This window comes from Lepidochelys olivacea (assembly GCF_965140295.1).
Source record: "Lepidochelys olivacea isolate rLepOli2 genome assembly, chromosome: 3".
Lineage (NCBI taxonomy): Eukaryota > Metazoa > Chordata > Testudines > Cheloniidae > Lepidochelys > Lepidochelys olivacea.
This window is the reverse complement of record NC_140413.1, coordinates 92,008,110-92,023,943: the sequence shown is the minus strand read 5'-3', so window position 1 is coordinate 92,023,943 and position 15,834 is coordinate 92,008,110. Positions and strand designations below refer to the sequence as shown.

General features: G+C 40.2%; 1 protein-coding gene across 1 annotated transcript in view; it reads left to right on the top strand.

Moving 5' to 3' along the window:
- MCM9 (minichromosome maintenance 9 homologous recombination repair factor) overlaps window positions 1–14,117 on the top strand; it is a 74,445-nt gene extending 60,328 nt beyond the window's left edge. The window contains exons 9-13 of the mRNA XM_084622126.1: window positions 68–270; window positions 2,180–2,383; window positions 4,214–4,296; window positions 9,590–9,735; window positions 11,917–14,117. Coding sequence (XP_084478252.1) covers window positions 68–270; window positions 2,180–2,383; window positions 4,214–4,296; window positions 9,590–9,735; window positions 11,917–13,534 — 2,254 coding nt within the window. The 3' untranslated portion in view covers window positions 13,535–14,117. The remainder of the gene's footprint in view (window positions 1–67; window positions 271–2,179; window positions 2,384–4,213; window positions 4,297–9,589; window positions 9,736–11,916) is intronic.
- Window positions 14,118–15,834: the final 1,717 nt, after the last annotated feature.

Genomic DNA, 15,834 nt, shown 5'->3' with positions numbered 1-15,834 from the left:
TTTACTCAAAAATTATTTTCTATATCCAATGACACGGAATAGTGATGTACATCATCTTTGTCTTTAGCTTAGTGTGCAAGCTGAACACAAGAACCACTATATTGGCAGCAACAAATCCAAAAGGCCAGTATGACCCTAATGAATCAATCTCTGTGAACATAGCCCTTGGCAGTCCGCTGTTGAGCAGATTTGACCTGGTCTTAGTATTGCTAGATACGAGAAATGAAGACTGGGATCGCATAATTTCTTCTTTCATATTGGAAAACAAAGGTAAGAATAGACTCTTTGAATGTATCTAAAGCTTCTCCTCCGCACTGACCTTTCCCAAATGTTCTACAGCCCAGTTTTGGAGTGACCAGTTTAGTGACTGAAAGGGTAGTTGAGTTGATTTTCATTTGATCCTTGATTTCATGCACGGTGCCAGTTGTGATGTGGTTGCCTGTCCATTAGGAATCGGACAGAGACCACCAATCCCTGTCACCTAGATCAGTGGCTCTCAACCAGGGGTCCAGGGCCTCCTGCAGGGCCGCGAGCAGGTTTCAGGGGGTCCGCCAAGCAGGGTCAGTGTTAGACTTGCTGGGGCCCAAGGCAGAAAGCCGAAGCCCTGTCATGTGGGGCTGAAGCCTGGGACCCTGAGCCCTGCCATCTGGGGCTTAAGCTGAAGCCTGGGCAACTTAGTTTTGCAGGGTGCGTGGGGCTCCAGGCAATTGCCCTGCTTGCTATCCCCTAACGCCAGTGCTGACTTTTATATGCAGAAAAAGAGTTGTTGTGGCACAGGCGGGCCGTAGAGTTTTTTTATAGCATGTTGCAGGGGGCCTCAGAAAGCAAGAGGTTGAGAACCCCTGACCTAGATTACTAAACACCTGTCAGATGGTGACAACTTTCGATCAGCCTCACGCCATGCCTGCCCCTTCTACCGTGTCCTCCACACCCGCTTCCCTTCCCTTTCCATTTAGCTGATCCCCTACTAAGTAACATACCCTACAAAGTAAAAGTGGAACTAACATGACATTTGCTGCCCTCATATTGTTCACTCGGCTTGTTTGTTGCCCCTCTTCCTCTACCCTGTCTTGTCTAGTTAGACAATATTGTCTCTTGATTCCTTGTACTCCCCATGTGTCTGTACCATTAGTTGTGTCTCTTGTCCTACACTTAAGACTGTCAGCTCTTTGAGGGAAAGACTGTCTTTGTGTTCTGTGTTTGTACAGCATCCTTGCTCAATGAGGTCCAGGTCCATGCCTGGAGCTCTGAGGTGCTACACTAATAATAAATAAATAAAAAGATGAGGAAAATCTTCTTGCAGTCTCTCCTCCAGTGCACACCTGTGCCACATCTGGCACATAATGATTGGCCCTATAAAATATGTAAGACAGCGAGAGGAGATAATCATATATTTATGTGGTACTTTTCATCTCAAAGATACCTGGGTGTTTTGCAGACTGAACAAGCTGATAAACAGTGAGCCTGATCTTGCTCCCATTTAAATTGATGGGAGCTTTGCTGTTGACTTTACTAGGAGCAGGATTGGATGTTGGAGCCTGGGGTGAAACACAGCAATGTTACAAAACACTTCAGGGCAAGAACTTGCAGCAGAGCATGAGCAGTTTAAACAATGGGGAAATTAGGTAGGTAGTGTAGGCATAGAATCATGCTGGGCATGTGTAAACTTGCATGTAGCTTGATCTGAGTGCAAGGTTAAATTGTAAACAATGATGTGACAGGTTGTGGACTGGAGACGATGTTTTGGGGCTAGGTAAGTGCGAACACCTTGAACTGATAAGCTTGAAATGTCATTAAGGTGAGGACATCAGCAATAAGTCCTTACACAATCTGCAAAGCAGTTGGTTCCTACATGAACCCTATGATGTCCAAATCGATTCAATTAAAGAAGTTTAGATGTTAGGAGCTAGGAAATAGAACATGAGTGACACGCTGGACAAGGTGTTCTGGATAAGCTGAGTGGAAAAGGTCTTGGAGAGAATCCCAACGGATAGAATGTAATAACCCACTCTGGAATTTGGCCAAATCATAGATGAGCTAAGAGAATGTTAGTCCCTTTCTGCCCAAAATGTAATAAAACCTCATTGTACGTTCATTCACCTATTTAACAGGAATTTTTAGGAAAGCATTTTATCTCTGTCATTGTTTTGAAGTTACTGACTGAGCACTTGTTATGCAGGATGCCCAAGCAAATCAGAAAACCTCTGGAGCATGGAAAAGATGAAGACCTACTTTTGTCTTATAAAGAATCTACAGCCAAAATTGTCTGATGAGAGCAACCTGATTCTTGTCCGTTATTACCAGATGCAGCGGCAGAGTGATTGCAGAAATGCTGCCCGAACTACCATTCGCTTATTAGAGAGTTTGATACGCTTAGCAGAAGGTGAGCCCGTGGCAGTTTTTGTTTTTCTGCCTAACAATTAACTTTTTTTTTAAAAAATGGACATGTTCGAAGTGCAATTATAGTTCATAGGTTAAGTAGTGACCTTACAGCTAAACTAGGGATGGATGAACCACCTGGAGTTTTAGCATTAGTGAATCTGTAGGTTTTGTGGGGTTTTTAGATATACAAAACTAGTTTGAATTTTAATATATTATATTCCCTCCCAAAAAAATGTAAATCAGTGTAAGAAGTTTAGAGGGAAATGAGCAATGATTAATTACATCCAAAGGACCCAATACTGCAAACACCCAGCTCATGATGTCAGTTAGCCCAATGAGCCCACAATGACTGGCTCCTTTATAAATCTAATAAAGCTGCATATGTCCATTGTAGCTAATTGTGTAAATATATTTCTGGGCAGAGATTTTTAAGCAAGAAATGTGGATTAATTAATTAGTTAATATTTGCACAGCACTCTAAAAAAGTAAAGGATTACATAAATCACATGGTTTTTACTTAACGCCTGGCTCAGGGCTTATTTCTTTAATTTTGGGTCCAATCTTGCACATTTCAATCACACCCCACTCCTGCTCAATCTGAAGCCAGAGGGATTATTGCCTGAGGAAGGCATAAGAAAGGTGTAAGGATTTGGCCCTTATTATCCCATAACGTTACTAAAAATAAATATTTCATTTTAAATACCAAGAATGCAGTCCACATTGTGTACTAACGTGCTACAAAATTTCATTTTAAAATCAAAACTTTGAGTTTTAAGAACAAAAAATAAAGGAAGTGTTAAATATCTAGGGTAGTGTTCTTTTATCCTTTAAAATGGCTTAACAGTTTTTGAAAATGAATTTTAAAAGAACATACAGTAACTTTGTATAACAAATTTCAGCCCAGAGTGATGTTTTATTTTGTCAAAGATGTCTCTCTTATTAGTCAGTTGTTCCTATTTGAATTTCTTTGTGTGTGGGGGGAAGGGGCGGAGGCCAACGGGGAAAGATTGTTTTGTAAACCTTCCTATCATTTAAAGCCTTTATCCTGCAGATACTTTCATGCTATTTATGTTATAAAGTCTTTTACATAATTATGTATTTGCAATATTGGGGCGTTAACTAGCACTTTATATTTTCAAAGTGTTATGAAAAAGTACCATTTTCTTGCTTAAAAATGACTGTCCAACAGCATAATTACACAACCAACCACAATGGCTTAGTATGGTGAATTATTTGCATTATATCCATTCATAAAATTAATTCTATTTGGGGTAATGGTGGTTATGGGAAGCAAAGCAGGAGAAAAAAATATGGAAAATGCATGTTTAAATAACGTTAAGGCTGTGACACAGACCAACAAAAGAAAGGAAATGCAAAGTGCAGACTATTGCTTAAATCATGTCTTTTGTCACCCAAAATGAAAGGTTAGCTTTAATTTTAAATTTCCTTCTTTTTATTAGTTTGTGTTGCTATCAATATATTTGGATAGATAAATATTATTTTATACCACATTTATCATCATGGTCTCTGAACACCTTACAGTTATTTAAATGTAGCCTTTTGCTTTTCTTTCTTCCAATTCCTTCAAACTGTCATTGAATCTCAAATCCAGAAGACACACCTCATTTCTAATTAGGGGAGTTAAGTTTTCCCAATTCTGCAGACACTTATGACAGTGAAGTCAATGGGACTATTTTTATGCTTAAAGTTAAACACATGCATAAATGTTTTCAGAATCAGGCCTGAATTTGTTAGCCTCTGGTTGCTAATACAAACAAATGCTTTTGAACTTCAATAACTTCTTTTTTTAATGCTCATTTATTTTTGCTAGCCCATGCTCGATTGATGTTTAGGGACACTGTAACTTTGGAAGATGCTATAACAGTGGTCTCAGTGATGGAATCGTCGATGCAGGTAAGCTTTCTTATAGGAAATGACACTACTACAATCCCATTCTATATGATTCGATCCATTTAAGGAGACTACTATGTATAACACTCTCCATCTCCTTGGAGAACAATCCATTTTAATATTCAGACATTGAAATATAATTGAGTTGAGAAACTGGGTTATCACGGATGGATGAATGCCACTTGTATTTTTTCAGTTAGACATTAGCTATTATATGTGAGAACCAAAAAAAGATTTGAGTTTTGAAAAAGTTTTAGAAAGATTAACAGGTGCCAGAGCAGTGTAAAGGGACTGAGCATAAATGAGAAGCAGGCCCAGAACATTTAGTCGTCATCATCATAGTTTGTCACTCCAAAATTGTAGCCAAGACGTGGTGGTGTCGCTTATATCAAATAGTTCTTTGGGAGAACAAGGTATTGACAGGTAGCACTGCATCCGGCAGGATTCAAGTATTTGCCTAGACTCTCCATATTCATATTTGCAGCATTCCATTTTGTCATATTGTCACCATCTTTGCCACCCCAATTTGGAGTACATCATTGTTTTTGTTTGAAGTCAGTCCCTGGGGGAGTTGTTCTATAGGAACCAGGTTCTCCCAGAGCATCAGCATTTCCTGCCATGTTGTTACTCTGTAGCCTTCCATGGTGGTATTTTGGGGTAAGGGATTTTCAGGGGCAAAGCTCTTTTTGGACTTCAGTCTCCTGTGTGGTGGAATGTGTCCGAACAGTGGATGTCTTGACACATGCACCTGTTTTTGTTTCTCCTTTTTACTGAAGACATCCCATCTTACAAATATGCATGCAATTCATGTGAGGCAGTATGCTGACACCATGGGAGTTGGTTTCAAAGTGCCTGTGATGATCCTACAGGATTGACTGAGTTCAATATCAGTTTTGTGTGCATGGCCCAAGCAAGACCATACTGATGTATAGTATTCTGCAGTCAAGTAACACAGACTGAGACGGATTGCTCGGAGTGTTTTTGGAATAGCTCCCCATTTTGTGTTGGCCAGTTTCTGGAGTATACAATGCCAGGAATTCACTTTCTTTTTCAGCTTCTTTATGTGCTCTTTGAATGTCAGTATTCAGTCTAATGTGACCCAAGGTACACCAGATATTCATAGTGCTCAAGGATTGTACCATCCTGCAATATCTGGAAGTCTCACTTGACCTGGTGGTATTTCAGGTGGAAGGTGCACACTTGTGTCTTACTGGAGTTGGTATTTAGGAACCATGTGCAATCGTACTTTCCAGGCACCACTCAGGGAGCCAGTTAAAATGTGCTCAGTATCCTCAAATCTTTCCAATTGAGTGGCAATTCAAAGAGCATCAGCATACATTTAATCTTTGCACATGAGGGGATTCTGCTTGGTCATTTGTGTAGATATTAAACAGCAAGGGTGATAGCACTGAATTGTGGGGTAATCCACTCTGCAGAGTACATCATCAACTCTTCTGACCACCCATATCGACAAAGAAACATTGATTTTCGAGCAGGGAGGAGATGATGTGGACCTTCTTGCTATTTCGCAAAATTCTTGCTTATTTCACTAAAAGTGCATGATAGTTCACAGTGTTTAGTTCAGATAGGAGACGAATGAGAAGGGAACATAGTAAAATATTGCAAAATAATGAATGGTATAGAGAATGTAACTGGGCATTCCTATTTGTCATTTCTCATAATACAAAATCAAGGGGACATTCAGTTAAAATGAAAGGCAACAGACTTAAAACCAATAAAAGGAAATATTTTTTACGCAATGCATAACTAACCCCTGGAACTCATTGTCAAAAGATATCATTCAGGCCAAGAGCTTATACTAATAGGCTATTTGAAGGGATATGAATCCTTAGAGTTCAGGGCATAATCTATCCACTAACAGAAGCTAGGAAGAAACATCCCCTATGAGTAGGTTATCCCCAAATTATCCGTGAGGGGTTTTTAGCACCTTCATCTGAAGTATGTGATGCTGGCTCTATCTGATCTAATAGGACATTTCCCGTTTTCTTGTACAGGTTGGTATCTCAAGACTATGAGAAACCATATATGCAAATGATACATTTTATGTAGCACCTTTCAAGCAGAAAGACCTCAAAGCATTTACATGGAATCATAGGACTGGAAGGGACCTCCCGAGGTCTTCTAGTCCAGTTCCCTGCACTAAAGGCAGGACTAAGTGTTCTCTAGACCATCCCTGACAGCTGTTTATCTAACCTGCTCTTAAAAAATCTCCAATGACAGAGATTCCACAACCTCTCTAGGCAATTTATTCCAATGCTTAGGAAGTTAGGAAGTTTTTCCTAATGTTCAACCTAACCTGCCCTTGATACAATTTAAACCCATTGCTTCTTGTCCTATCCTCAGTAGTTAAGGAGAACAATTTTTCTCCTTCCTTCTTGTAACAACTTTTTATGTAATTGAAGACTGCTATCATGTCACCCCTCAGTGTTCTCCTGACTAAACAAACCCAGTTTTTTCAGCCTTCCCTCATAGGTCATGTTTGCTGGACCTTTAATCATTTTTGTTGCTCTTCTCTGGACTTTCTCCAATTTGTCCACATCTTTCCTGAAATGTGGCATACAGAACAGGACACAGTACTCCAGTTGAGGCCTAATTAGCACGGATTAGAATAACTTTTTATGTCTTGCTTACAATACTCCTGCTAATACATCCCAGAATGATGTTTGCTTCTTTTTGCAACAGTGTTACACCGTTGACTCATATTTAGCTTGTGATCCACTATGACCCTTAGACCTTTTTCTGGTGTACTCCTTCCTAGGCACTTGTTTCCTGTTTTGTATGTGTACAACTGATTGTTCCTTCCTAAATGGAGTACTTTGCATTTATCCTTATTGAATTTCATCCTATTTTCTTCAGACCATTTCTCCAGTTTGTCCAGATCATTTTGAATTTTATTCGTATCCTCCAAAGCACTTGCAACCTCTCCCAGCTTGGTATCATCCACAAACTTTATAAGTGTCCTCTCTATGTAATGATCTAAATCATTGATGAAGGTATTGAACAGAACCAGACCCAGAACTGATCCCATTTTATAGACTATGGCCATGACCCTGCTGCTTTTTCTCAGACAAAGCTCAGAGAGGTAGATATCCAAAGGCAAAAATGGCAGTTGGGCATCTATGACCTGCCACTGACTTTTTAATGTGAGTTAGGTGAGTAATTGGCACTTGTGCCTTTGAAAATGTGTCCCACAATCGCGTCAAATGGAATTTTGCTTCTTCAAGAACTACAGATTCTGACCCTATACAGCGTAGAAAGATTACTGTAGTCTTTGCTGAAATGCAGCCACTAGAGGGTTGGAACAGGCTAGCTTTTTAGCATCATGCAGCAACATTACACAAAGGGTAAGTTAAGAAGTGATGTAAAATAACATTTTCAAATAAAACTGCAGTGGGAAGTTAGGGAGACAGGATATAATTACCAGATTAGAATTTGACAGGATACTGGTTTTAAATCAGTACTGTTAAAAATCCTGCACACACTCTTGTATATACACAAGACCATCTTTAATTACCGCCTTTTTTTTTCAATTTGATGAAATAAGACTTAAATTAATACACACATTACACTCAAATGTTCATCCACTCAGAGTGCAGAAAGAAAGTAAAGTTGTTTGTTTCATAATTGTATATTACTCTTTTATTTATGCATAGCCCTACACGGTGACTGACTGAGGGGGTTCTGAAATGCATAATTAGCACCTGTCTAGTGGGCGTCCGTGGTAGTTTGCCTGAAGGATTGCAGGATTGGGCTTGACATTAGCTGGTATGCTCTTCATAATTACCCCAACATGCCGAATACCTGCGCATCTCAAGACCACTATGGGGGCCATGTGTTTTCAACCACTTGTGACGTGCGAATTTTCCCTTGTAACAGCTTTTTCGTGAAGGGGGGTCATTTATTTTTATTAAAAGATTTTTTTTTAAAACAAACAAGAAAAACTGTATTCATTCAGTACCTGAGATGGTTGAAATCTCTCACTCTGAGGACTTAGATGGCCCACAACACCATAGTATCTGAACATCTTTCTCTGTGTGCTAATCACTAGAAACAATTAGGGTTGCTTATAATTACAGTAGTTCATAGTTCCTTAGTATCTTGTTCTCTGCTTCCCTCTTTTTTTCTTCCCTTGGTTAACAACAGCATTTGCTACTTACTTTTTCAACCTGTTTTGTTGGGATTTCCTTTATTTTCTTCACTTTTGTCCATTGAATTTGGTGAGAGACCCATAGTTTCTCTCAAAAAGCTTTCTTATTTTCTCTCCAACTGTCAATTTTTAGAGTGTGGGAGGGTGATGGAAACAAACAGGTGTTTGAATAATTCTAGAGGGGCTGGCGGCTGCCACCTTTCAGCTTTGCAAAGACGAATCAAGCCTTGCATTTGTAACTCCTACAATATCCTACCCCACCCAGTGCATAACCAAGGGTCATGGTGTTTAGCTCAGTAGTCATGTATTTCTGCTGGTCCTCTTGAGCAGCTGACTGGCTGGTTGGCCTCTCTTGTTCTTACCTCTTTTTATTTCGTTGTCTTTACCCTTTATTCCACCTTTATTTTTCCCCTGTTCCCTATAGTCTGTCTGCCTCCTCTTATCTCTCCTTCTTGATTCATTCCATTCCCTTGCTCTGTGTCCTCCTGTTGTCTTGCCTGTCCCTCTTTCCATCCCACATTTTACTCTCAGCCTTGATTTACTCCAAAGTTTGCTCTCTGTCCTTCTTACCTCCATCTTTCATTCCATGATTTCCTCTCCTTATCCATCTCCTTCTCCTCTCCCTTGCTTTCAATTTGACCCTTGTACTTCTCATTTTCAGTCTCCTTTCCCAGCTCCTCAACCCTCACATGCACATCACTGTTCTCCAGTTGTTGGGAGCACTGCTAACTCCTTTGAGTGGTTGAGAACCTCTGGTGCTCTGCTTCTTGTTCTGCCTACATGTGTATCAAACAAAGAGCTAAATGCTGATCAGAAGTGTTGAACATTTGGACTGGCCATGTGGCAGCTGGATGGGCAGCACTCCTGTATTTTTTGTGTAAATCCAACTAATAATAATAATAATAATAAACAAAGAGTCTGACCTTGCAAACACTTATGCATGTACATAACTTTACCCATGTGAGTTGTCCCGTTGACTTCTATGGAATTACTTGTGTCAGTAAAGTTACTGAGTATTTGCCACATCAAGTGCTAAAATAGCCAATGGCAGGTTGTAGATAAAACTGTCTTTGGTGTTAAAATCTGATGCTGAGTAACCAAGATGTTTCCATTCTTTTGGTGGCACAGGGAGGTGCACTTCTCGGAGGCATCAATGCACTGCATACCTCATTTCCAGAAAACCCAACGGAGCAGTATCGAATGCAATGTGAACTCATCCTGGAGCGACTGGAGCTGCAGAATCTTCTGCATGAAGAATTCAAAAGACTTGACAGGTGATAATAGGAAGATTAACAAAAGAATCCAATAGAGTAAAAGGATTGCTGACAATAACTGTACTAAGAGATTCAAAAAATAGAATTTGACTTAGGAAAGCGACCTTCAGTGGAGTTGAAAAAGCAGGGGATTTTTAAAATAGCATACTGAGATCATTACAATATCATTTTTCATTCTGGGATTATTGAATTTATGGAGGGTTAAATAACAATTTAAATGATTTCTCAACATACATCCAGATAAATTTAATCTAATTCCAGTAAGGTCAGAAAGTTGCTCATTGTGGCTGAATGATTAATTTTATTAACCTTTTGATTCCTGTTTGTTAAAGTACAGCAAGCTTTGCTTTATTTTTTTTTTAAAAGGTTATTTTATGTTTGGCTGGTTAGGATCCCTTTCTTTGTGATAACAGGTGATAAGTCTGGATCAAAGTTATTTTTTTGGGTGATATATTTTTCTTGATTCTCACTGGATGGTCATCAGCTTTTAGCTCATTGGTATCATCTTCGGAGAGTCTATTTGTTTTAATAATAGAAAACTCCTTTTAATTTATTGAGGCTGAGGCAATAATAATCTAAAGAAAAATAACTTTTGTCTCCTGAACTGACAGCAAGCTCCATAAGAAACACATACTTGTTTTTATTAAAGAAAGATAAGAATATTTTTTAAAGGAATAAAAGCAGCTGCGAAAATATGAATTTCCCTTGAAAAATTTTCAGTTCTGTTTTATAACACAGCGTAAGTCACATTCCAAATAAGCATACAGAGCAATAAAAGCAACTGAAATGAAGATGAAAGTGAGCTAGCTCCAAGAGACCAAAGCAAGTTTTAAAGTAAAAAAAGTTCACATCATTTTTGCTGCTTTTTTTTTTTTTTTTAAGATCCTTTCTACCTTGGAGAAACCACATAATAATTAATAAATGCCTTACATTTATATAGCATCTTCTGTCTCAAAGAATACACAAGCCATATGTGGTACATAGGAATTATTTTACCCACCACTGAAATGCAGTCACTTCTGAGATGGAACATGGCTGTTGTTTATTCGTGCATAAAAATACTGATTTAGGACATGAAGTGAGGAAAAATAGTATCTCCAGTTAAAATGGGTGAGTTTAGGCGGAATACATTAGACTGATATTTGGCCAGAACACTTCTGTTTCGAAAAGAGCTATGGAAATGAAAACAACCACCATAAATGGTGAGAACCTGGTTTCACAGAGCATCCAGAAAACTTCACCTCGAGCACTATAGAGCTTCTTAACATGTTGGTTCCATAGTCACTCTGAGGGAAGTGAATCATTTACTGAATCACCAACAACCACTTCTTCATGCAGCATCTAAATTTTCCTTACCTGTCTCTCTTCTAAGGTTTGACCCTGCTTAGCATGAGATCTGATGAGATCATAGTTCTAGGAAGTGTCACTGCAGGGTGCATCACTCATAAGCACTACAGGCATTTGTGATTCTGTAAACCCATTTTTAAAAAATGGAAATAAAAAACCACAACTCTGGTTAACTTCTAGAACTTGTTGGTATATCTTAATGCAGGGTAATGATCAGGGTATGTTATGTATCTACTCTTTAAAACAGTAACCTTTTTGCCTAACTCTAACTGTGTGTGTTACATTGTGAATAACCCAAAAAGAGAATATGCACATGCAGAAAAAAGGACTTAAGTAAATAATACTAAATATAAATTATATTGTCAAATGGAATAATATACATTTTCATACTAAAATCCACTTTTTGTTTGAACAAAGTACACAGGCAATTTGCAAGAGTGAACCAAATATGTCTGTAAATGCTAGTATTTAATAAGTATGGACCAAATTCTGCCACCCTTACTTGTGCTAAGTAATGCCTTACTCCATAAATAGTTCTCCTCATGGAGAAAGGCACTCCTTACCATGAATAAGGCAGCCAGATTCTGCTACTTTAATGCAGGAATCTGCTGCAAGAGCAAAAGGAGATCAGACATTGCTGCACTACGGCCGGTGTTCTATATGGGACATAGTGATTCTGTTATGCTGCTGGATTCATTTGCAGCCTCTCTACTCTTATTTTTATATAATATATAAATATATTTATATAATAGGAGCAACTAAGGAGAAAAAGGAAGAAAAATGAAAAATTAACCTACTTACCTGTAAACATATTTTTTCTTCCTCATCCGACAGATCACAGAATGAAAATTTATGCCAGCTGCAGCCTGGAGTGACAAGCAAAAATACTACTCTTGGATCCTTAAGTGATGATACCTTTGGGCAGTCAGAGCAAATGTCCCAGACAGAACTGTCAGACCAACAAGGGAATAACTGCAAACAGCAAAATTCTTTGGTCAAAGGGAGAAGTAAAGCTGACACACATCTAGCGTGCTCAACTAGCCAGGCAGCTGGTAAAAACAGAGATACAAATTACCTGAGTAAACACAATGAAAGCAGCGATGATGGCAGCTTGACCTGGTTTGACAGCATGGTAGATGGCAACATGGATGCTGAAGAAAGTGTTCAGCAGTCCCTAATCCGCAAGAGACCTCTAGATAATTTGGCTTTGAAAACACTGAATGATGAATCCTGTTCTAAAGAAAAAAGCGATTCAAGACAAAGCAGGGAAACTGGGATGGGACAGTCGCTGGCAAGTGTGGACCTCAATGTTACTTTTAGACAGGATGTAGTTTCTGATATTGATGAGAAAAGGACAAAAGGACATAAAAATCTTTATTCTGAGGCTAATATTAAAGATCCAGCCTCGGTAAGTGCTAGTGTGCCTGATTCCATGGTGACACAACAGGTCTCTAAGAAATGGCAGAGATTGCGCACAGAGAGAGCTCACAATTTTTGTGCAAGTACACAAGACCCCGAAGTAGACACCCTTTCTTCTCCATTGTCTTTCCAGTCAGCAGCTGACCCAGGAGTTCCTTCAGGCGATATGAATAATGTTTGTGCGATAGGAAAGAGTAGGAATAATGTGCCAGTAGTAGCTGAGAAGCTGGTAACTTCTATGAGAAAAAGAAATAAAGACCAAATTATGAAGGAAGCAATGGCAACAGGTTCCCATGAGCCGGAAATCACTGAGACTGAAGGACCTCCAGTGGCTAAACTGGCTAAATTTTCATTCAGACAGAGGACAAAATTTGTTCATTCTTCTGAAAATATGAGCAATGCAGAATTGCCTCCCTCACAATCAGAGGCTGTTTTTAAGCCTCACAGGGTTTTGAGAGCTGTAGCAGAAGGGCAAGAGCCAGAGGAAGAATGTTATTCCCCTGCAAAACACCAGAAAAAACTAACGAGTTTAGGAAACAATAGTTTGGAGAAGAGACCCCTTGATAATAAAAGAAAGGAGCAGCAGCAAAATGAAACCTTACAAAGAGAAATCAAAGAAGCTACAACTGGACACTCAGAGACCAAACAAATCGCAGATATTAGACACCATGCTGTGTTAACACCAACTGCTGAGAAGAGCAGGAAAGCAGAGGAAATGTCTGGTGGCCTGAGCACAAAGGTGTGTTCCAGCACATTAGCAAAACTAGCCAGGTTTTCCTTCATGTCACCTCCTGAATCAAAATCGGAAAATCCACAGTCACTTAACGTTACCAGCAACAGCAAGGAAAGCCAGGGACTACCTCTGAAGACCCATGCTGAGAGCACCAGCAGCAAAAGAAAGTGTTTTGGACTGGGAAATGCCAGCAATAAAAATGTGGTCACAGGAAAATCTCTCTTCTCAATAACAGATTTAGATGATGCCACATTCGATTTTGATTGGGATGAAGAAATTAGGAAAAACCCAAGGTCATAAACCATACTACCTTTCCCCAGCCCCAATCCACCTGTCATTATCAATATATTACTGGGAAACAATATCACCCATATTAATTATTTCCAAAGCTTTCAGACAGCACCTCAGCTGGCATAAATCAAAATATTTCTTGTAAATTATTGGAGCTATGTCAATTTACAGCAGCTGAGGATTTGACATACACCACAGGTCAGATGCTACTTTTACCTCTCTAATTGTTTACAAGACAGTTTATAATATCTGTTGACTGTTTCAGTTGACCTGATATAACTTGAAAACTCAAGTGATTTGTAATCATATTCAGAGTATAGTGGTACCTGCAAAAGAAGCAGGGTTAATTGACATTTTTTTTTCTTAATTCATCTCATAAACCACACACCATTCTAACTGATCTTGTGTCCCATGTACCATTTATTCCAATCTTTTGAGGACAGTGTTAGCAACAGGGCGAAGCAAAAGCTAACCGTGTAGTTATATTTTGTTCCTCCTTTACATGCCTTCTCCCTTGATGCATTTAGTGATGTATTATGATGTTGTGATATGTGTTCCTGTGTTATCAATATAAAGAGAATTTTGCTCTGTCTGTGGTTACTGTGGTCCATTGTCCTTCTGATGTGTGGGGGGATGTCTGCTTTTTTTATTTATTTTTTTTTAACCCGTAGTATCCACTGGTCCAGGCACTTGTTAATAGGATCTTGCAGCATGCATCTGTCCATGACAGAGTGATGGCTTGTGCTGAGTACTGGGGTTCTGTATGCATTTTGGTGTCACCAATGTCTATCTTTACCTCAGAATTACACCTCTCTTCTAGAAAATTCCCCTGAAAATAGATCAGTGGTTTTCAAACTTTTTTTCTCGTGACCAAGTTGAAGAAAATTCTTGAAGTCCGCGACCCAACGCAGCTGGGGATCAGTGGTTTGGGGTGTGGGATGGGGCTCTGGGCTGGGGGTGCAGGTTCTGGGCTTGGACTGGGGATGAGGAGTTTGGTGTGTAGGATGGGGCTCCGGGTTTGGTGGGGGCTCAGGGCTGGGGATGCAAGCTCTGGGATGGGGTCAGGGATGAGGGGTTTGGGGTGCAGGAAGGGCTCTGGGTTTGGGGGGGGTTCAGGACTGGGGCAGGGGATTGGGGCACAAGGTTGGGGCATGGGCTTACCTCGGGCGGCTCCCAGTCAGCGGCGGTGCTAAGGCAGGTTCCCTGCCTGTCCTGGCACTGTGGACCGCACTGTGTCCCGGAAGCAGCCAGCAGCAGGTCTGGCTCCTAGATGGAGGCACGCAAGCGGCTCCGTGCGGCTCTTGCCCGCAGGCACCCCCCGACCCCAGCTCCCATTGGCCGGAGTGCAGAGCCGATACTCAGGGCAGGGGGCAGTGTGTGAAGCCCCATGGCCTCCCCACCTAGGAGACGGACCTGCTACTGGCTGCTTCCAGGGTGCAGGGCATTGTCAGAATAGGTAGGGACTAGCCTGCCTTAGCCAGGCAGCACTGCCAACAGGACTTTTAATGGCCTGGTCAGCAGTGCTGACCAGAGCCGCTGCGACCCAGTGCCTTACATTCCGCGATCCAGTACTGGGTTGCAACCTGCAGTTTGAAAACCACTGAGACAGATGACATTCTCCCAGTGGGATAGCACATATAGAAATGCTTGTTCTCACACCCTTTCATGCCCTGTGAGATTTGCAGAACTGTTAGACCTACAAGGGAATAATTACAAACAGCAAAATTCCTTGGTCAAAGGGAGAAGTAAAGCTTTTACACATCTAGCGCCCTCAACTAGTCAGGCAGCTGGTGATAACAGAGGTACAAATTTCTTGAATAAACACAATGAAGGCAAAATCCCCCAAAGGGTGCCCTAAATGTAGTCCGTTTAACACTTTCTTTGGCTAAAGGAATTTGCCAGAATCCTCTCCAGACATCTAGCTTAGAGAATACTGTAGATCCTTTCACTTTCAGAAGGAAGTCATTCAGTGTTGGGAGGATAGATTTTTCTCTCACAACTCCTTCATTAAGTCTTTTAAAATCTACACTGATTGCTATTTTCCATTTTGCTTTATAACTAATACCATTGGGGCACACCATGCTATTGGCTCAGAGATTTTCTTGATTATGCCAATCCATTCCATTCTCTTTAACTCAGTTTCCACTTTATGAGATAGGAATCCGGTGAGGTGTATGTACAGTATATGGTTATTGGTTTTAAGGTTATTGGTACTGGATTTCTTTTCAAAAGTCCAATATCACCAAATATTCCATTGAGTTCTTCCACCTTTCTCATTAGGCCCATCAAGGTTGCCACATGCTGGCTGA